The sequence below is a fragment of the Colossoma macropomum genome, unplaced genomic scaffold (genome assembly GCF_904425465.1).
Source record: "Colossoma macropomum unplaced genomic scaffold, Colossoma_macropomum, whole genome shotgun sequence".
NCBI lineage: Eukaryota > Metazoa > Chordata > Actinopteri > Characiformes > Serrasalmidae > Colossoma > Colossoma macropomum.
The window spans coordinates 26,664,185-26,687,984 of record NW_023494796.1 but is presented as its reverse complement, the minus strand read 5'-3'; the positions used below and the strand labels follow the sequence as shown (position 1 = coordinate 26,687,984).

The following is a 23,800-nucleotide window of genomic DNA, read 5'->3' as shown; positions in this document are numbered from 1 at the left end:
CTTTAGGAGAAAAAAAGAGGCCCCTGAGACTCGTCACTGTGGGCGAAGAGCGATCGAGGGTCAGCCAGGTAAACCTGCTTCAGTTTCTGACCGAGAGCCCCTCAGAGATTTATACAGCAGACAGAGAACAGAGCAAAGTCATACAACAGAGAGAGCGAGAGCGAGAGTGGGGGAGGGACAGAGAAGGGCAAGAGAGAAAGAAACAGGAAAAAAGGTGGGAAAGAGAAAAGGGAAGCAGAGAGAGATAGAGGAGAGAGAGGGAGAAAGAGAGAGAGAACAAGCCAGTGTGTAAAGTGTGAAAGAGCACATGAAAGCACAAGAGAGAAAGAAAAAAGGACAGAGTACAAAAAGGAACCGAAGAGGACCGAGAAATTGAGTGAGAAATGGAAAAGAGACAGATCATGAGAGAGAGAGAGAGAGAGTGGAAAGAGAAAGAAAAATAAGGGAAATAAGAAAAGAGCAGAAAAACAGAGTAAAGAAAGAAAAAGAGGAAAAAGACAGTAAAAAGAGAAAGAGAGATGAAAGATATAGAGAAAAAATAGAGAAAACAGCAAAGAGGGAAAAAGAGGAACAAAGTAGAAAGCGAGAGGAAAGACATACAAGGGACAGAGAGAAAGAAGAGATATATAAAGGACAGAGAGAGAAAAGAGTGCAAAGAGAGGACGGAAAAATGAAAGACAGAAAGAGAGGAGAGAAACAGAGGTAAAAAGAAAGAATGGAAGAGAAAGAAAAAGAATGGAAAAGAAAAGAAAGTAGAAAGAGTGTAAAGAGAGATGAAAGATAGAAAATGGGAAAGAGGGAAAAAAGAAACAATAGAAAACAAGAGTGGAAAAACAGTGGAGAGAAGAGATGAAAGACAGAGTAGAGAGAGTGTATAGAGAGAAAGAGAGGATGCAGAAATGAAAGAGAGACAGAGAGAAAGAGTGATGTGGTTTGGCTCTTGTTTTGTGTGTAGTGTTTTGGGGTAATGACCTTGTTAGTGCTCATCATCAGCTCCAGCCCTCCAACAGAACATAATAGAATGACCACAGCAGAGTCCACAGTGCCTGTTTCAGTACGACGTGACCTCCTTCCCACAGAATAGAAACAAGCCACTCAGCTTCACACCCCACATGGACGAGAGAGGGGTAACTTTTATGTGGTGCATTTCTGATTACAGTTCTACTTCACCAGTGAACAGTAAGAAAAGTAAGAGTGTAAAAATGCACCGCAGGGCAGCAGCTGCTCAGCTGTAGCGACTTCAGAATGTTCAAAACAATAACACTCAATGAAGTATGTGTTCGCACTGCCGTCAAAAAGAAACTTATTTTCAAGACTGCTGTGAGATTTCAGATATATTCAGCATTACTGAAAATGTGGAGTATCTTGGTCATGAGATTGTGAATAAAAAATGATAGATGTACACAAATTTTGTCATTAAATATTTTAAATTTGCATTTATAATGATTTTATTATGATTTGAATTACAAGAAAACTGTGTGCAGTCTTGTTTTGCTGAAAGAAAAAACATCCTTCACATTGTTGCCATGTTTCTGATGCAGAATGTAATTGATTATGTAAGTCTGCGGCTGATGGTGTGATTATGCAGCTCAGTAAGATGACAGCGTTGACTGTGAAGGGTTAGTGCAGGCCGGTGTGTGTGAGAGATGAGCTTTGAGGACTGAAGTGTGTTTCTAATGTGTGGTATCTGAGGGCAGAATTAATATTAGTTTAGTGTAATTACGCATGCACACCATACGCTCGTTACCCACCGGCTACACATCAGCTAATTACTGCACCTTCCTCCAGCTCACTGCTAATACAGCTCAGACACAAGTGCAGGGGCTGCGGAGGCTGAACATCTTAGGACTGAGTGTGCTTTAAAAGAAGGGCTCATAATAATAATAATAATAATAATAATAATACAACCCCATTTCCAAAAAAGTTGGGACGCTGTACAGAATGTAAATAAGAATAGAAAGCAATGATATGCAAATCATGTAAACCATATATTTAAATGAATGTATATATATATTTAAATATATTTAAATGTTTCATCACATCTTTTAACAACACTCTGTAAGCGTTTGGGAACTGAGGAGACCAATTGCTATAGTTTTGAAAGTGAAATGTTTTCCCATTCTTTTTTGATACATGATTTCAGCTGCTCAACAGTTCAAGGTCTACTTTGCCGTATTTTTCATTTAATAATGTGCCAAATGTTATCAGTGGGTGACAGTCTGGACGGCAGGCAGGTCAGTTTAGCACCTGGACTCTTTTAATATGGAGCAATGCTGTTGTAATACATGCAGAATGTGGTTTTACATTGTCTTCCTGAAATAAGCAAGGCCTGAAAAAGATGCTGTCTGGATGGCAGCATATGTTGCCAGGTATATAGGTATATATTGTTCAGCATTAATGGTGCCTTCACAGATGTGCACGTCACCCATGCCATGTGCACTAATGCTGCCCTATACCATCATGAATATTGGCTTTTGAACTGTGCACTGATAACAATCTGAGTGATCTTTAGCCCGGAGGACACAGGGTCCATGATTTCCAAAATTAATTTCAAACTTTGATTCGTCGGACCACAGGACACTTTTCCACTTCCCCTCAGTCCATTTTAAATTAGCTCGGGCCCAGAGAAGGTGGCAGCATTTCTAGATCCTGTTTATATATGGTTTCTTCCTTGCATTTTAGAGCTTTAACTTGTGTTTGTGGATGCAGTAGTTTTCAGAAGTGTTTCTGAGTCCATGCAGTGATTTTCACTACAGAATTATGTCTGTTTTTAATGCAGTGCCATCTGAGGGCCCAAAGATCACAGCCAGCCAATACTGGTTTTTGGCCTTGTCCCTTGCATACAGAGATTTCTCCAGATTCTCTTAATCATTTTACGTTATTATGTACCGTAGATGATGGAAAGCAAAAGTTCTTTGCCATTTTATGTTGAGAAACGTTATTCTTGAATTGTTGCACTATTTGATCGTGCAGTCTTTCACAGAGTGGTGAACCCCTCCTCATCTTTACTTCTGCAAGCCTCTCTGAGATGCTCTTTTACACCATATCATGTTACTGACCTGTTGCCAATTAAACACCAGGTGTTCTTTAGCATTAAACAACTTTACTAGCCTTTTGTTGCCCCCTGTCCCAACTTTTTTGTAATGTGTTGTTGGCATTAAATTCCAAATGGGCATATATTATTCAAAAAAACAATAACATTTCTCAGTTTCAATATTTGATATGTTCTCTTTATACTATTTTCAATTAAATATAGGTTTTAAATGATTCACACATAATTGCATTTTGTTTTTATTTACATTTTGCACAGTGTCCCAACTTTTTTGGAAATAGAGTTGTTATTATTATTATTATTATTATTATTATTATTGTTCACAATCTTCACAATATAGTGATTAATTAATTTAAAAATAAAAATTAAAAGAAAATCATCTAAAAGTAAATTAAAATAAAACCTCTCTCTTTTCTCTCTCATCTTGCTTTACCCCATCTCTATCTCTCTCTTCTAACTCTACCTCTCTGCTTCCTCTACCCAGTTTATCTCTCTTTTCTCCCTCTCTGTCTCTCTTTCTCTGCCCGATCATTCTATCAACCGTGTTGTCTTTTCTTTCTCTCTCTCTCTCTCTCTCTCTCTCTCTCTCTCTCTTTAATTTGAGCTGTTATTCTGGTTGAAAAGTCACGCTTTTTTGCAGGTACAATACAGGCCTTTCAGAGAGAGAGAGCAGCGTAAACAGGCTGAGCCGCAGTGCTACAATGGCAGCCTTCACTTCAGCCAATCAGATTTTGACAGCAGCTACAAAACAAAAAGACAACACAGGACTCATCCGTTTCCCCCAAAAATCCTCTCTCTTCCAAAAAGGAATGAAAGAAAGAACAAAAGAAAGGAGGAGAGGAAGCTGGCATGGCCTCATTGCAGATAGTGGGTGAAAACGTTTTTGTAAATGTAGCAGAAAATTGGAGTTATACTGATGATATGGAAAAAAACTAGTGGGAAGGAAAAACCCGCCTGCTAATTAGAATATTAATCACCATCCTTTTGAAACCACCCAAGGTCGCCAGCCAAGGATCATTTCCACATTTCCTGGCTCTGTCCTTGTGGCTGAGGCGCTCAACGCGAAAATAGAGAAGAAGTTGATAAATTGGTGGAACCATGTGAAGAGTCAAGGCGTCTAAATCTAATCTTGTACCTTCAGTCATGAGAAAAACGACCGAGCAGTCCACCAAATTTTGTCTCTTGTTGACAAAATAAAGGAAAAAAACTTTAACCCTTTAATGCAGAGGCAAAAACATCACATATCTCCACCTTTCAATGCTTCAACAGGCTTAAGTTCTGGGTATTAAACAAGTACATATGAGGGACAAACTCCACAGTACTACATTATTATTTTGTGTAGTATGAGGGTAAGATCTACTGCGGTTTGACTAAATGACGTTAGAATTTCTAACAAATTTGAAGTATTAACTGGGTAAGTATGTGGTACAAACTCCACAGTACTGTGTAATTTGGGTAAACATTTGCAGGACGCTACATGATATAAAACATCATAAAGTATAAAGAGTCTTATTCAGTATGTAGGAGTTTATAACCTATAACCTAAACTGAATCTGGGCTGTAATAAAGCAGTGATTCCTACTGTAGTTTTACTGGGTTTTTGCTATTTACTTCAGAAAACTTTGTACTTTTGCTGCCATTTTATGCCATATATCTGTATAAATACCACTTTGTTAATCTAAAAGCTATGATGTATTTTATTATGTTCTTTATCAGTATAATTGCTAGAACTTGTTAGTCATTCCAGTATAATTTAGTTAGACTCAATTGAAGCTTAACATGATTTTACTCAAAATAGTTACACAGCACTTTGTAGCTTTACCCCACATTTACCCAGTTTATATATAGGACCTGTTGGGCATTTCTGTGTAATTTAAACTGTTTTGGACCTTACTATCATGCTACCTAAAATAATTATCCAGTTTGTACCTCGCACATACCTGACTAATACCTAGAATTTATTGCACAGTGAAAGAAAGTTGCACTTCTAGATTGCACAAGATTATGTCTCAAAGCTGCTATTGCATTTATTTTGAAATGTAAAGAATGTGAAGGAGCAAAGGTAATTTTTATTTTCTTTGTATCACAAACTACCATTCTAAATAAGAAAACACATGAATAGTCTTCTATATTTTTCCTAAATTACTAATAAATTACTGTAACTCTAATCAAGTGAACATTTCCCACTGTTGTCATTTGCAAAAGCAGCTGAATCAAATGTTCTCTGCATTTTTGTAGTTACGTAGGCCTTTTATATCATGCACACAAAATTTAGAACTACAGTCATTAAATTCTGCTGCTTCATGTCAGTTTCCTTTCTTTCTATAGACATCAACAGAGCTCATATTGTCATTTTGTAGCAGGTGCCCAAATTAGGTCCATGCATAGGCCAATTACATCTATGGACAAAATGAACGTCATTCCCAAAAGTCGTTCCTATCACAAAAAAGTGTTCCAAAATTGATGTTTTGTCCTGTGTACATTTCTTCCACAACTGTTATTCCCCCAGCTCTGAAGGAATGGAAGAAATTCCACAAGTATGTATGCAAGGCAGGTTTATGTGTATAGCACATTTCATACACAAAGGGAATTCAAACTGCTTTGTGTGAATAAAAGTATATTAATTACATAAAGCATAAACATAAAGCCTGATTTAATTAATGCCCTATGATGGACTGGTGACCTGTCCAGGGTGTTTCTTGCCTTTTGCCCAATGAGTGAAACCCAGGAGAATAAACGGCTTAGACGATGAGTGAGTGAGTGAGTGAATGAGTGAGTGAGTGAGTGAGTGAGTAATTAATGCCACTGAATTAAATGAAAGTAATCATATCAGTCAACACTATTATATAACAAAAGCAGCTTCTGAACTCATAGCGTACTACTGCCAAAACCACTTACACTACACACTGAAGGCATGTTAGGGAAATTTTGGTGAGGTAGACAGTCTTACGATGTCCATTCAATGCACAAGATTGTTAGCTTACGTGGACCTAGAAATATGCCAATTTCAACTATGTAACCAACTCATAATTCAAATAACATAATGATATTCGGGGGAAAACATATTGGCTCTGGAGTAAGATCTGGACAGCTTTTGGAAATGCTGTTTGTTTTTCCCACAAAAAACAATTGCTAAACTGCATCAGTGCTATTAGCTCTCACTTGTGGACAATTCTCAACTTGCTAAACATTACTGAGTGAGTCAGTAAGTGAGTAAGTTTTACAACAGAAAATAATACAATAGAAAAATTTTAGAAGGTCTGAAAATATTCAGATTTTTTGTGTTCACACAGCAGAGCAAAATCAGATCTATGTCACATTTAGGCAAATAAATAACAGTGTAACATGAACATAGACTAAATATATTCCTCAGTCGCAAGGCCCCAATTCTCAATGAAAATAAGCAAAATGATGCATTGAGAAGGCATGTACAGGTAATAAGAAAAGAAGAGACAGGCATCTTACCTGGTGTACTGCGCTGGCAGGAGAAAAGCGGTGAAAGAATAAAGGTTAGTCGTTAGTGAGTGTTTTTTTCTGCAGTTGCTCGAGAACCTACCACGTAAAACAGTGAGGCGTGTGGTGGCACTAATCTCTCCAACAGTGTTGGAGGCCACGCATTCATAAATGGCTTCGTCCCGCGGAGTTCGCAAAGGCTGGATTCTCAGGACGGATCCAGAGCCGTCGTCAAACTCTATCACCTGCAGTGGCGAGAGACAGAATATGTTATGGGAGTTTTTTTTGTTCACAGTTGACCAGGGGGAACCATGCACACTCTCACACACACTCTCTGACTTTTTCTGAATTGACGACACACATGGGTGGCTCAGCCAGGGACTACCCATTATCTCAGAAATACAATCAGACTTATTCAGGCAAGTCGGGAAAACAGCTTGAGAATGGAGAGGGTGGAGAATATGATTAGGCTTTAAAAAGGAGGTAATAACAGTGGACGTAAAAAATCGGGAAAAGGCTTTGGGGATGATAAAAGGGATAATAGATAATCTAGAAAAGGTTTGGAGGGGAAAGTGAGGAAGTTTTTGGAAGGCTCAGTATGTTCGGACGCCTCGTGCTTATGCTAAGGTCGTAGTTTTAGTTTTAGACACTACAAATTTCGAAGCTGTGCTGAAGATAAATAATAAGCATTGTTATGATTATTCACATAAGACTTTTTGCAGCAAGAAATACAACATTACTGCACAAAATTTCACTGTAGGTGCACAGGTGTTGCTTCTGTTGCCTAAGCAAGCTGCTTTCTGAAATTTCACCTTTCTGCACCAACAGCACTGCCATAGTTCTGAACAGTCATACTAAAAAGTTTGAGCAAGTTTGGTCAAATTACATTTTATTGATTTTCTATATAAAATAAGTTAACACTCGCTCCACAGAGAACACACTTCTGCATGTTTTAATGAACAATCACTCTTTATTTGCTGAACCTAACATGCACATGCCTGTGCAAAAGTTATGGCAAATTTGATTTTTTATTTTATTTTTTTTTTCTAGCAAATAAATATAATTTTTTAAATCAGATTTACAAAAGATTTGTCATATTTTTTGTTCCCGTTAGAGGATATTATTGTTAACTTATTTGAAACAAGAAAATCATGAAAACATTTCTTTCGACCAAAGATGCCCAACCTTATACAACTGTATGTTGTGCAGCTAATGTTAACTATAGCTAGCTTACTATCTGGGCCAACAAAATCAAGTTTTGTAACTTACAGAACTAATGCTAATGCTAAATAGCTAAGCTAAGTCATGTCACTCAGTCTTATCTGATCATGCACAGATAAAAATTGTAACATTATTGAAATTAGGGCTGGTAGAATGGAATTACATCTTCTTTCTGCTTTTGTTAATAGTTAACACTTTAGTTAGTAGTTAATAGTTTTGACTCATATTACTGTGCAGTATTTTGTGCTTTTGCAATATATACAGAATTGCTACATAAAGATGATTTTTATTATTATTATTATTATTATTATTATTATTATTATCATTAGTCATAGTAGTAGTAGTATACTATTGGATTCAGTCAGCAGTGAGCCATGTCTGGAGAGCTCATTACTTCCAGAGTTAGCATAACTATGGATATCCATACATCCATATTTCAGTGGTGTAGGTCTAATTTCCACCATTCAGATTATGATACCTGGGCAGTAAAGGTACATCTGCACCTACAGTGCACTACAGTATTACAGTAGATCTGACAATGAATTGCTTTGCTAACACTAACTACCCTTTGAAATAGAGCATACAAAAAAAGCCCCCCTAGTGTAAACCACTCCTGTGGATAAGGTGTCCGAACATAACCGAGGGGACTTCAAATTTGAGGATGGGGGGTTTCACTAATGTAAAATGCTCTGTGAATGTTTTGTCTGTCTTTTGCACTGCGTGTTAACCAGTCCCAATTTGGCTAATAGGAGAACCTGCTTGGCCACTTCACTTTAAGAATGGGAAACTGATTCCACTGCTTCGTATCACATTTTTGAGTTGGAGGCTATGAGATCTCGGAGTCTTGAGCCAATCAGTACTTTGGCTTTGCCCCACTCTTAAAGCTGACGTAAACAAACTGGAGTATGCGCTTCGTACAGTGAGTATATCGATGGAACAAGACAGGCACAGACAATTGGACGTGAGCCAAATAAACAACACTGGACACTTGGTTTAGTGTGACGTGATGCTGCAACGGAAGACAGGACGCGGCTTGTTTTGGACGGACGACACATAGAAATGTTGACAAACAAGGTGTTGTTTGTAGCTTGCACAGCTAACGACGCATGCTAGGGATGTATACTCACTTTGTACAGAAAGTTCCTGGCCAGTAAACTTGTGTTTCATAGACTTAGATACATTAAAGATCATATAGCGAGAGTCCTTGCTCTACCACACACGCAGACACACAAACAACTTGCACGCAACAGCCTAAATGACAATGTGTCCCAGGGAAAGACTGCGCATTTAGCTGATCCGCATAGCAGCATGATGCAAAGCGTCTTCGCTCCTTTCTCAGGGAAAGGAAGAGTGTGGATAGGACGGAAGCTGCTGGGCTTCTGAAAGGAAATGAGTTGAAGGAGGATGGCGGCGGCATGAAAAAGTGAAAGATGTGGCAAGAGAACCCCTTTGTTAGCGCATTTTCTAGTGTGCTAGCATTACCATGCAGCACGTGTTAGCGTTCCAGTGCGACGAACTCTGATAAGATTAGATTCGTGTTGCCGTTAGACGTCCCTCGGCACGATAAAGCCACTGCGGACTATCGCCCGACACAAAGCTAGATGCGAACAGAACAGAGACAACGGCAACACCGCTACACGACACAGACATTAATGAAAATCTTATCAGTGTCCTTGTGAGATGGGTTGCTTTATCATGGTGAAGATTAAAGGAAGCAAATAAAAAAATAGAGATTCAGCCAAATGAGAAAGCCAAAGCATGCACTGCAAGAGCAAAAGAAAACGTCCCAAGCATGAACCAATGAACACTCTGCACGTCTCAGCCAAATGCAAAACCATGAGGGCTTATGTAATGCCAAGGTCAAAGCTTTGAGAGTTCTGTTCCTCCAGACTCTTATGTACATTTGTGCTCTCTTTTTGTTTTTTTTTTGGGGGGTTAGTTAACAATCATGCACATCTTGTTTTCCAATGGCCGACCAAAAAGTGGTTATTGGCAAAACGTGTTAATATGCGGATGCAGCAATGTGATTAGCGTAGTTAGCGCCGCTTGAGCTAGCGTGGAAGGACCAGACACAATTTAGCATTCACTTTGTCGAGCATTTTACATCAGAACAATAGACCTAATACCTCAAATCTCTGGTTGCTCACTCTCTTCCCCTTCTTGTTCCACACAATCTTGGGTCGCGGGTCGCCCGTGGCCTGGCAGATAAAGGAGGCGACGCCGCCCTGCACGCCCGTCTGGTCATTGGGCGTCCTTAAAAACTTTGGTGGAACTGTAAAAAAGACAATAAAGAGAAAGAAGGAAAGAATAAATGATAGCCACATGAATTCCTTTATGGTATCATTAGCACCTATAGGGGGCAGAGACCTAGTTTTGTGCTGTTTCCAGCACTTTACTGTTACTGTTAAGAGGATTAGCTTATGTTGCCTTCCCAACAGTGGAACATGTATTGGCTTAAGGACAAAATGATTGACCAGGAAAAAAAAATACAATCAAATGAAAAGAGAGGAGATGCGATCGACCGAACAATTGGACATATAATCCCTCTTATTCTGCAAAGGAAGGACGATGACTGCTGATGTCATGCATTGAGGTTATAGAGGGAAGTGTATGAAGTAGAGAGAAAGCGAGGATAACCGTAAAAAGGCTTTATTTTAGCCCTTAGCAGGTGAAAACATCTTAAATCTAGTCAATATATCTAATAATTCCCACCAGGAAATCGTCAGAAGAATCTTATATGACATTCAATCTATTTCTGTAAATTTTATCTAGTGAAAGTGTCTTATTCCATTGGAAGATCATTTTTCTTGAAATAAATTACATCTGCATGAAAGTAAAATGATCTGCCAGAACACTTTCACTGGACAACATGACTCAAAACAAGTTAAAATGTATTGAAATAACTTCATCTTAGAATATTCTTCTGACAATGTCAATATAAGAAACAGTAGATATGTTGACTAGTTTTAAGATGTTTTCACTTGATAAGATACCATTTTGTGCACTGTGGGCTTCTATTACAGTCAGTCAGATCATAACGAAACAATCCTAAAACTTCCCATTTGCAAGAACAGCTGAAACGATACTGCTTGTGTAGCCTAATGATGGGGACTGTATAGATAAATGCTAAAAGTTTGTCAGAACTGCCCAGAATGGTCAAACTGACAGGTCACTAACAAAAATGGTCACCAATCTCACACCCACAATGAGTTGTGCTCATAAAAATCTGTCTGATTGGCAACACTGACACAGTAACCTGATTTCATAGTTATGTAACAGCTTATTACAACCCAACAGTGAACACAATGCTAATAATCACTCAATTGTGTCACATATTCATCACTCCAGGAAGCCTAAGCTTTTCAAATGATTTCACATAAGGTCGGCACTCATAAGGCTACATGACACCATCAAAGGTTTTCTGGGGCATATGACACAAACTTACAATAACATTTAGAAAGGCTGATTGCAACTTTAATCAGCTATTGTAAAGGCTGTGTTAGTCAATTTATAATGTCATTTCATCCTAGAAACTGTTTTTACAACCGATGCTTCTTGGAACAAGCTTTTATGAATGTTTATATAGGTACAGTAAACTCAGTACACTCAATTCAAAAAAAGTTGGGGCAGTAGGTAAAAAAACAAAAGAACAAAACAGAAAGCACTGATTTGCAAAGTGTCTCACAGGTATTTAATAAAAAAAACATTATCTTAGCGACATTGATTTTTGTAAATATGCACCAATTCCAAATTTGCCTGCAACACATTCCAAAAAAGTTGGGACAGGGGCAATGTGAGACGTGGAAATTTGTGGACTGATCAACTTGTTTTAGAACTTTCCACAGGTAAACAAGCTTTATTATAGGTTATAGGTGATGCCATCAACACTGCGTACAAAAGGAGGATTCATGAAAGGCTCAGTCCTTTATGAGGCAGGATGGGTTGAGGTTCACCACTTCACGGAAAATTGAGCATATATTCCAACAGTTTAAGAACAGTGTTTTTCAATGCACGACTGTAAGGAATTAAGCAATTTCACCATAACAGTCCATAACATTTTTAAAAGATTCAGAGAATCCGGAGAAATCTGTTTAAAAGGGAAAACCAACTGAATGCCCATAACATTCAACCCTCAGATAGCACTGCATTATAAACGGACATGATTTTGTAATGTATATAACCACGTGTTGCAGATATTTTTAGTGGGAGTCCAGCAGTGACACTTAGGTGTTTAAAATGTCCAGCAGCACTGCTGTGTCTGATCCACTCAGACCAGCGCAACACACACTAACACACCACCACCACGTCAGTGTTACTGCAGTGCTGAGAATGATCCACCACCCAAATAGTACCTGCTCTGTGAGGGGCCTGTGGTGATCCTGACCACTGAAGAACAGGGTAAAAGGGGGCTAACAAAGTATGCAGAGAAACGGATGGACTACAGTCTGTAACTGTAGAAGTGGACCTATATGGTAACTGGTGCTGATAAAATGGACAATTAGCATAGAAACAAGGAGTTTGTTTTAATGTTATGGCTGATCAGTGTATATACAAAAAAACAGTAAAGTTAATTAGTTAAAAACATGAAATATCTGGTCTTTGTATTGTTTTCAACTAAATGCTGGTCAAAAAGGTTTGCAGGTCATTTCTGTCTGTTTTTATTTACATCTTTCCTACTGTCCCAACTTTTTTGGAACTGAGTTTATATATGTCAGATGTCTTAAAGGTTGTTTTAGTCAATTTTAATGTCCTCTTACCCCGACAGTGTTATAACAACTGAAGCTTGTTAGAATAAATTTTTCTAAATGTTTATATAGGTATGTGTCATTGGTCAAGGCTTATGTGGGTGTCGTGTCCTTACGAGCCCTGCCTCACAGTGAAGTGTTAACATAAAGAAATAAAGAAGCCTACATATGCTGAAACATGACAGCTGAAGTATGCTAACACCAGCGGTCATGTATTCTAATAGCTTTCACAGTCATTTAACAAATGACTTTATAAAGTGTCCTAGTTGTATTATTATGTAGTGATGTTATATAAAAGTGACCTAGTATTGCATTTATGTTTACATTAATGTCGTGAGCTTTAGTTACTCTGAGCTTTAGTTTAGTTAGGTTTAGATTTACAGGGACAATGCACATGTATCAACGTTTCAATGAAGGTGCCAGTTTGGCTCATTTTCAACTGGATGTACTGGCTGACTTGAACTTGCGTTATGTAAACTTCTAAACTACATTTTTTAAGGCCAATTTGAGACGCATGACGTAGAATAACATCAGAGATCGTCTAAAAATTGAAGCCACTGGAGCTTTTTATGGCAGCTCCTATCACAGTGTGCACAGTTTGTGCATGGTTTCTCTCTTTAGCGAACAGCGCAGTGGGACGTGCTAGCCTTTGGCCTGCGTGGTGTTGGAGTGACTCATTTCCTGGTCACATACTGGTCCTGTCTCTTTCACTGCAGGGCCTGGAGATGCTCTGCGCTCACTCCGTGCTTCTCTGGTGCCAACGCTCATTTGTACGAGGAACATTACAAAAATTGTGATAAAAAGAGAAACCAGTGCGAGTCAGTGCCTAGACTGAACTGATACAAGAGTTATTAAAGCTTAGAGCTCAATGAAGCAACAATCCCGAACAACCACCAAAAAAAATTAATGTTGGTTTGAAAAACTATGAAAAAGTTCTGCACACTCGCATAGCTCATTTGCAAAAACAAAAAAAATCTTTAAAAAACATGTTTTGAAAAGCTCTTTAATGAACTAAAAGAGGTTCTTCAAAAAGCTCTTCTTGGCACCTTTACTTTTAACAGTGTACAACTAAACTTAATCCCTCCTCCTCCATGGAAGGGTCCAGAAAAATATCACCCTTAATTTTACTCAGCTGACATGCTGCCACCCACATAGCATGGGAAACCGGTGTGTATTGTGGCTAGGTCCCATATGTGCACTTGCTAGGCTGTGTCCGAGTCTTTCTACCAACTCTAATTGGTCTTTCAATTCAGCAAAAGCACTGGAGTGTGGAGGCATGCAAGAGTGGAATGCCAAAAATGCAGAAAGAATGGAGAGAGAAAGAGAGAGAGAGGTACGGTAGCAGAGGCCTGTGGGCTATCCGAAGGGAACTCAGTATATCGCATTAGCCGTCCCTTACAAAACGTGTCCAACACAGCGACTTCAATACCGCCATGGACGTCAACAGTTTAATCTTTCTCTCTCTTGATGTCATCACTGTGTCCCTACACAGGCTGATCCCTGATCCCCCCGCCCCATTGGCTGATTCAACTGATGGATATATTTGTTGTTTTTTTGCTGATCAGTTTGTGGAATTACAAAAAGGAAAAAGAAAAAGAGAACATTCCACTAATCGCAAGCAGGACATAAGCCATGATGGTAACTATTACATAACACTACTGTCCTTAGCCAAAAGATATTTCCTAAAGCTACAGTACAAGAAGACAGACCCAACAAAGACTATCAAAGATCTGAGTGCCTGAAATGTGCCTTATGTTAAAATTTGTATATTTTCATTCCCCTTTATTAGAGCATTCAGCATTACAATACAGCACAGTGGAGTTTGGCCTGATCCTCTCAGACTATTTTACAGCACCCTGAGCTAAGGTACTAGCCAAGAGTTAATATATTAGCTTTGAGCTAACAAGCTAGTCTTGAGATAAGAAGTTAGCCATGATCTTTAGTGTAGCGGTGCATTTACTAGGGCTGATCAATTAGGAGAAAATATCTAGTAGCGATTTTTATGACCAATATTGTGACTGCAATTTAAATTGTGATTACTTTCTATAAATTAAGGTCCAGGCCTTTTATTTTTGGCTAACAAGGCCAGAATATGCACTTTTTCTGGCTTGAGGCTTGAACACTGCCAATCACTGCCGTCATGTTTACAGCACATGGGTGTTTGGTTGCTTTTGATGGATCCAAAGCTGAATGTGGTCTTCACACCAGATGTGATGCAGCATGGATAGTAATCTAGAACCACTCCTCGATGCTTATTATTTCACACCGGATTGGACACACGTGCGTCATGAGGCGAAAGCCGTTTCTGTTTGCGTGTTTTCATGTAATACATAAATCTGTATTTTCCATTTATTATTCCTGTAAACTTTATGTAGAGGATATAAGGAGATCAGCAAAAAAACCTGAATTACTGTCGTGACTGTTCTAGCTTTCTCCTCATATGATGTACAGCTATATGAGGGAGAGATGCATGTGGGTTCAGAACAAGGGATTTTTAAAAACTACATTTGTTGACAGTGTATTATAGAATAATCATTGCATTTCTTTACTGTTTCTGCCAGAAAATAGACACCAAGTGTGCTTTTACTGCTGCAGTGCTGTTACTGTTTACTGTTAATGATTAACATAGCAGTGTACTGCGCAAGACATGGCATGGCACATCATGTGGTGCAGTTACAGCTTCTGGAGTGAAATGGGCTGAACTCATCTACACAATCTGACATTAATATGTCAAAAAAGATGCAATTTTTAGTTAAAAAAACAAGCAAACCTGGTTGATTTAAAATTCAGTGAAGTTCAGATAATAGGTTAACAAATGGCAAAAGCAAATTATTCTCCTGTTAATTTACTATTACAAACTTAATAGGTTCAATGAGCTCAAAGCCAATCAGATTTGCTTCCTTGTTTGGTTAAAAGGTTGCATCATTTATGTTAAATTTACCCACCTAACCACATGAACACAAGCACGGTCCTGCTTTGTTAGATCATATGGTAAAAGTTACCTATAAAAATTTATATTTATACGGAATAACATTTATATTTACATTGTTGTTTACATTTATTAAATGTATAAACGTATAACTACCGTGCCTCATTAGAGAATAGAGAGTAAATAAGAATCTCTCTCTCCTCTTACCTCACCAATACAGATATTACTGAGTCACTGTGTGTGTGTGTGTGTGTGTGTGTGTGTGTAAATTGACCTGGCAGGCCTGGAAAACAGAGAGAGAGAGAGAGAGAGAGAGAGAGAGAAAGAGACAGAGGAGAGAGAGGGAGAAAGAAAGAGACAGAAAGAGAGAACAGACAGAAGGAGAAAACATGTAGAGAAAGAGAGAGAGAGAGAGAAAAGAGAGAGAGACAGAATAGAGAGAGAGGGAGAGTGTGAGAGAGATGGAGAGAAAAGAGAGAGACAGAGAGTAGAGAGAGTGAGAACGTGAGAGAGATGGAGAGAAAAGAGAGAGGGGAAAGAAAGAGAGATATATCAAGAGAGGGAGGAAAGAGGACAGAGAGAGAGAGGTGTGCGAGAGAGATAGCATGACAAAGGAAAGCGAAAAACAGAATGAGAGAGAGAGAGGAGAGAGGGAGAAAGAGGAAACAGACAGAAGGAGAAAACATGAGTGAGAATGAGAGAGAAAAGGGAGATGAGAGAGAGACAGAGTAGAGAGACAGAGGGAGAGAGTGTGAGAGAGAAAGGAGAGAGGAAGGAGAGTGAGAGAGAGAAGGGGGAAGAAAGAGAGACAGAGAGATAGGAGAAAGACAGAGAGGGAGAGAGGTGTGTGTGTGTGTGTGTGTGTGAGAGAGAGAGAGAGAGAGAGAGAGAGAGGGGCAGTATACACATACATTCTGATGACAGGTGAGCTTCCACACTCTAATATGTCACGGATCAAGACTCTGCTACACTGATTGCCCCAGACATGTGTGTCTGTGTGTGTCGGTGTGTATGTGTCGATGTGTGTATGTGTGTGTGTGTCTGTGTGCGTGTATGTGTGTGTCTCTTCGTCCCCGCCTCGTCGCTGTCTGAGCAGGATGATGGGTAATTGATACGCTGTGGGTTTGTTTGCTCAGGAGTCAGGCGTTCGGGCTCGAGCGTGGGCCATGACAGACTGCAGTCACACATATACAAACGCACTGCTGCTGCACTGGGGCAGCGAGAAGCAGCACAATGGGAGATGATTGAGGTGTGACTGGGGGGAAAATGGTGTTTTCATAGAGCCTACAGCAGCCATTTTCAACTGCCGCCAATGCCATCAATCACAAAACGCATGGAAAGACAAACACAAACACCAGAGAAGATTAACAATAGCAACCAATTTCACACAGCACAACGATATGATGTTTACTTTTCTTCTGACAAAAAATCTCATACACTAGCACTTAAGTGATAAATACATGGATTTTAGGTCCTGTATGTGTCATTTGATAGAGGATGCTTAAATGTCTTTCAGCAAAAGCATTGCATTAGCATATTAGGGGATGGTGGTTACTGGTGTTTAGTGGAGAATACTGGCATTTGGTGTAGACTTTGGTGGTGAAAATGGTGTTTTTTTTCAGAAAAAATGGTGTTTGGTGGAGGATGTAGGAATATTTCTTGCATATCAGGATATTTGCTGTTTGTTGGAGATTTATGGTATTTCCTGGAAAATGTTGACATGCAGTAGAGGACGAAGATGTTTAGTAGAGAATTGGGAAATAAAAAAAGTGAGTGTCTGGTGGAAAATGTTTTTTGATGGAAATGATGGTGTTGAATAATGGTGTTTTTCAGAAAAAAAGATGTTGTTTTAGTGGAGAATGTAGCCATAAATAAGGGTGTTTAATGTTGAATATTAGTGTTTGGTTTTCATCAAGAATAACTGTGCTTGGTAGAGAATGTTGGTGTTTGGTGGAAAATAGTGGTGTTTGGTGGAGAATGATGGTGCTTGGTTGAGAATAGTGGTGTTTTTTTTGGAATATTATGGTGTTTGGCAGAGAATGATGGTGCTTGGTGGAGAATGGTGGTGTTTGGTAGAGAATGGTGGTGTTTTTTGGGATATTATAGTGTTTGGCAGGGAATGATGGTGCTTGGTGGAGAATGGTGGTGTTTTTTGAAATATTATAGTGTTTGGCAGAGCATGACGGTGCTTGGTGGAGAATGGTGGTGTTTGGTGGAGAATGATGGTGCTTGACGGAGAACGGTGGTGTTTTTTGGAATATTGTGGTGTTTGGTGGAGAATGGTGGTGCTTGGCGGAGAATGGTGGTGTTTTTTGGAATATTATGGTGTTTGGCAGAGAATGATGATGCTTGGTGGAGAATGATGGTGTTTGGTGGAGAATAATGGTGTTTGGTGGAGAATGGTGGTGTTTTGTGGAGAATGGTCAGTGTGGAAGAACTTTTAGGATTTAAGCTCATGCACTAATGTACAGGTCAGTATACACAGAATATGATCAAAGGCAGCCCATTGTTTTTGTCTATAATTTGGTCTGCAGTGTGTCACTATGGCGACCAAGGGGATTACTGAGGAATTGGAGGAATCTGCCAACGACTGTGTCTTGGTTTCTTTCACTACATCTCTCTCTCTCTCTCTCTCAATACACATTTGTCTACATACGTAAATACATCCAGTCTTAGCCAGAGTCATTACTGATGTTGAACAGCAATCCAGACCAGATCAGCCGAGTGCAGAATGGGACATCAAAGATTGGGCTGTCACCAAATCTGCACTAATGGCATTTGTGGTCGGGGAAAATCACTACTTAAAGCTTAAAGCTACAACAAGGGAAAAGAAATTGCTTTTGCTTTTTTTTGGGAAGCCACATTTCAGACGAGGAGCTGAGAGAGAGCATGAGAGGGAGAGGAGTTTTTTATGAAATAGTAAAAAATAATATTAAATAACACTTTCTACTGTTCTGTTTCTCTTTATTTTTCTAGTTATGCTTTGCATTAATTTCATTGGCAATAATGTAACTTTGTGTGCTTAGTGTGCTAATAAAGCACCGTGAGAAAGCAAGAGATTTTTAGACAAGAAAGAAAAAAACTGTAGACAAATTAAGGAGAGACAAATATATGAGCCCAGAAGAAAGTGATGAGAAGAGTATGAAGGTGTGAAAGACTTTATATTGTGGCCTGGATCCGTTCTCCTCCTGGTTGGGCTAACTTTAATCTACCTGCTCTAATACGCAGGCTAGCGCCGCTAATCCTCGTCTAAGCCTGCGCCCACCAATAAATGAAAAGTGTAAATCCAGCAAAAGCTAAAAGGTTGGTGATGTTTTTGTGCGTGTATGCGTGCGTGTCCGGGTGGGGGGCTGTTATATAATATGCCTAGGTTCACTAAGTTAATGAAAAGCGAAGTTACGCTTCAGAGCGCTCTGCTGCTCCATTTTCAATTTAACACAGCCTGACGTCGAATTAATAATTTGGAGACGGACTAAAAGCTTCTGCTATTCTGGAGTAAAGACAGAGAGATACCAAACTGCACAGGATCCAGTCACACTAGACTTTTTGTCTTGGGGAGCAAAAGTGCAAAGTTTACAGTGGGCTTAGGGCTAAAAAGTACAGTTCAAACTGGGGCAGAGGGTTTTGGTGAGAGCTCAGTCTATTTTACACTATTTTTACAATATCTTTTTAGTAGTTTTTTTTTTTTCACTGATTCAGCTTCATGTTGTACTTTGCAGCTATATCACTGCAACAAAAATGCACTGTAAAAATTACCGTAGATAACTAGCTACATGGATGTATTATTACATATGAACTGTAAAAGTAATATAACTCAGTAATCAGTAATTTACTGTAAATTACTGAAAAACTGTTCTCAACAGTGTTTGGGAGAGAACTTGCTCCCAACACATTCAGACTTTGCATTGTGTGCTGTCATTGCTTTTGGATGTTAAATATGATGTGTTTTTAAAATCATATTGTTTTTAAACAATTATGGCTTAAACAGAGAAGAACTTCAGTTTAAATACATATTTTCTGTCACGACTTTATGTCCCTGTGAGACTCACGGGAAATGCAGTCCTTAAACAGTCAGCATCTTCCATGTTCCTTCTCTTTCTCTCTCTCTCTCTTTCTCTCTCTCTCTCTCTCTCTGAACTCAATGATCCCTGATTCCTCAATCAGGTCACTGTAGGTGGCACACCAGATTGACACAAAGCATTATGGGAGATTAACCTAAAATGTGCTTCAGACACATCTATGCAACACACACATGCTCAGATGTGACAGTGGGTGTCACTGCTGAAGCGTCCTGAGGAGTTCTGAACACGTCCACCTACTTATTCCAACATCTGAGAGAGATTAAGGCTGCTTACTTAAACCGCGTGGCTATTTTCCTAATTAAGTGGTTTACTTTGCCGCTACTGGAAACCTTTAAATGCCTTCATGTCATAGAATATATCGCATCATACAACGGTAACACTTTACTGCAGTGTTCATAAAGCTACATAAGTTTATGATGATAACTGACACAACCCTACATAAACATTTAGAATGGCTTATTCCTCTGGTGTGCTTCCCTGATAAACAGCACAGTCATATTCATCATGTGTTAAACATTAGCTTCGTTCTGTAGGCCCCCTAGTGGTCATTCTGCCGGGGGAATAAAATCGACTTATGTATTTTTAACAGTCAAATAAACATTTTTCTGTGTAACTCTATTATTGCATTGGTAGGGCACTGTTGTCTCTGTGTGTGAAATGTTGTGGCATTGTGTTGAGCTGCTAGTGAGTAATGGGGGGTGAAAGGGAAGGCATGAACACCCTGCTGGGAAAACAGTTCACACCTCACCACAAACACGGTCTTGCATTGGGCTTTTTACAGCCCCACATCTTTAAAGTTATTCAAAAGTTTTTAAATATTCAGAAGCTAGTAGGTGAGACACTCTCCCATATTTGACAGCATATGCTGCTTTGTTTACTGTGGATCTGTTTTTGTTGCAGCCCTGTTTTAAAAGCCTTCACATTGTGGTTTGCATGGTTTTGATATGCATTTTACAAGCAAGTCAGATGACCATTTCTTTTAATAGTAGGTGGTTCATTGCTATATTTTTTCAAACAGAAAAAGTTGGAAGTGTATCAACTGTAGAATATAGATGTCGTGCATTACATATCTAATCTAATTAAATATGAAATTGTGTAATAACACTTGAATAGTAAAGCAAAACAAAAGTAACTCGACCTCTAGAAGTTTAGAATATACAAATCCTAGGCTGAATCTCAAATGGCTAATGGCTGCATACTCCAAAGAAAGTGCACTAAATAGGTCTTAAAATACTGGCTTCTGCACCAAAACAGTGGACAGTACATCTAACGAATAGCCATTTGATATTCAGCCATGTGTACAATTCCATATTGGACGTCTAGTGCGCTGGTTTGGGTGTGAAAGCCAGAATTTCATAATTCACACAGTTCATTATTTAGGGAAAAGGGAGTTGATTGAGATTTAGCCCTAGTCAGTATAAGGTGTATACCTAAGTAGCACCCAAACTACACCTAGTTAGCGGTTATCATACATGCTAAATAGACTTCTAGGGTTAGCCAACAAAGCTAAAGTAAATTCCGAAGATTCTCCGAGCGCATTTCAGATGGACTTCCCCCTCTGCTCGTCTCTCTGAGTGACAGATTCAATTTCATCTGCATGAAAGCCCCTATTTCCCGCTGTGTCGGTCCTCTACGGAGAGACAGGAGGGCCATAATTAATCCAAACTCCATGCACGGCGGCCTGACAAATCTCTATGCGTTTTTTGGAACGAGAACTGTGAAAGAGAAGCTTTAAAGACGCCGTTAACCTCCTAAGCCTCGCGCCCATCTGCGAAAGAAATACTGGCGGACGATGGCTGGGCTCTCTGACAAAATGGCCACGGCTGGATTTGTGTAATGGTGGGGTTAAGGGAAAGAAAGCAGCTTATGCACTTGGTGGAATCAAAAAAACGACAGGCTTGGGTTTGGGTGAGTGTATGTGTGTTAAACACTTTAAATACATGGAAAGATTGAGGCAATAAAGAAAAAAATAAAGGCAACACTGTTTGTACTAATTGGTTGATATTTAGAAGTCATCAATGATAATTACAAAAGCATGCTATAATATCATATAAAGTATTTCTATATTTTTTTCTGACTAGTTCACTGAAACAAGTGGAGAAGCCATGTGGACCATAAACTTTTAATCCATACCACATTTGTTTTTGTAACTTTGTAAGAAGAGATGTTGTATTATGATTTAAATGTGGCGAAAAGTTACTTCTGTCTGTACAGCTGTAATACCATATTTTGAATTTTTTGACATGCTTCTGTGAGTTTTTAAAATCTAAAGTAACAGAAAAAGTGCAGACTCAAACCTGTCCATACAAAACTGAATATAAAGGTAATTATGTAACTATCTGTGTAATAAGTATGTAATTACATATAAGTAATACAGCAAAATGACAGCGATAACTTTAGCCTTCTAAGGCTTATTCTTCAAGTCACTTTCTGCACACGGACCTCCATGCTCAGCTTAAAATAAAAGAATGAATAAAACAATAAAGTAAAATAAAACATGCATAATTCAGTGAGGACGAATGACTAATCTGTATACTGTAACCAAAAGAGACAAGATGGGCAGGAAAGGTTTATACGGTTCTATATCTATGCTGCCAAAAAGAGGCAGAGAGCCAGAGAGAGAAAAAAAGAAGAGAGAGTTGAAGTCAGTGGAGTCAGTGAGAGTTGTGTATTAACGGAAGGGCCTGGCAGGGTGTGCGCGTGTTGCTGGAGGATGATTACTTTTGGCTTGAGCTTCAAACAGCCCTTTAGAGGGACTCCCTCACACTCAGCCTGACACAGCATCAAACAGAATACACAATCAACCTGCACACACACCTCACAGGCTCACACATACTCATATACTCATACACACCGTGGCTCATTCACAGTCTGAGCTCCTTCATTCAAAAACATCTCCAAGAGCACATTCATACACACATGACTACAGACAAAAGCAATGATCAGTAGAATGGGACGCTGTGGAGTAACTGCACATGAGCCTAACGTTACCATGCCCAATGCCAGGAGTGGGTTAGAGGGTTCTAAAGCACCACAGGGTTGGAGCAGTGGAGCCATGTTCTCTGGAGTGATGGAGCTCCAGCCAATACCTTTGGGATGAGTTGGAGTGATCCAGAACTGACCATTCAACATCAGTATCTGACCTCATTCTTGTGGCTGAAAGCAATCAGATCCGCACAGCAATGTTTCAACATCTAGTGTGAAGCCTTCCCAGAAGAGTAGAGGCTCTTATTACAGCGAAGGAGGAAAAAACTCCCTATTAATACTCTTGATTTGAGAAGAGCAGGGGCCGGATTCACAAAAGCTTTCTTATGAAAAAACTGGCAAAGTTTCTAAGACTAACACTAAGAAGCTCATAAGAAACTTTTAAAAATATTCTCTACAGATAATCTTAATTTGTCAATCTTATTTACATGATATGTTGCATTTTACCATGTACCATAAACGGCACAAGATACACTTTGAATGTGTATTAACTGCTATTTTATTTAGTTAATCCATTTAGAGGAGCAAAATGGAGAAAAAACATCAAATCAAGCGTTTAAGAAATTTTAGAACAAGAACTAGAGGTAATAGTGGAAGAAACAGCCAAAAGGAAAAAATCCACATTGTAAAATATGGTAATTGTGGGGTGATGGATGAGGATGGGCTGGAGTAGCAGAGGCAGCGTCCGCGATAAATTTAGATGCTCACCTTGTCATCTCTTACAGCCTAAGACAAGTGTGAGGCTGTCGTAAGGTGAAGAAAACATCTGAGAACACAGTACGTTCAAGAATACCACTTGTTCTTAGAATTGTTCTTAAAAAATAGTTAAGAAAAGAAAACGAGAATTTTTAAAAAGTTATTTGAAGAATAACAATTTCTCATAACTTTTTTCCTGTGGAAAACACCATTTTTTATATATATATATACAGTCCTGTGCAAAAAGTCATGTTCCACATGCTCTGACAGATAATGTACAAGTTTTCAGAAGAGTTACAGAAGTTCAGAAAATGACTAAAAAAATGTCCAGACTGAAACATCACTGAATGTTACTTGGATTGTGAGTTAAAAGTGCATCTAAACTTCTAATTTCTATCAGATTATATTATATTGGAGATTATATTCATTTATGTATTTCATTATAATTATAATAAAGATCGTTTTCACCTATAATAAAAGCGAATATATGAATGACTACACATTGACATGCACAGCGTTGTGCAATCTATAATTTGTTAATAATTATCGTGATATTAGTCTTTGCAATATGAATATCAGAGAAGGCTGGAAGATGCAAATCACAGCGTTATTTACTGTGCGCTGTGATCATTCTATC

General features: G+C 38.8%; 1 protein-coding gene across 1 annotated transcript in view; it reads right to left on the bottom strand.

The window, feature by feature from the left end:
• LOC118816675 (receptor-type tyrosine-protein phosphatase delta-like) overlaps positions 1-23,800 on the bottom strand; it is a 701,473-nt gene that overhangs the window by 151,901 nt on the left and 525,772 nt on the right. Inside the window, exons 11-12 of the mRNA XM_036583195.1 lie at positions 9,853-9,998; positions 6,609-6,750 (exon numbers count right to left, since the gene is read on the bottom strand). Coding sequence (XP_036439088.1) covers positions 6,609-6,750; positions 9,853-9,998 — 288 coding nt within the window. The remainder of the gene's footprint in view (positions 1-6,608; positions 6,751-9,852; positions 9,999-23,800) is intronic.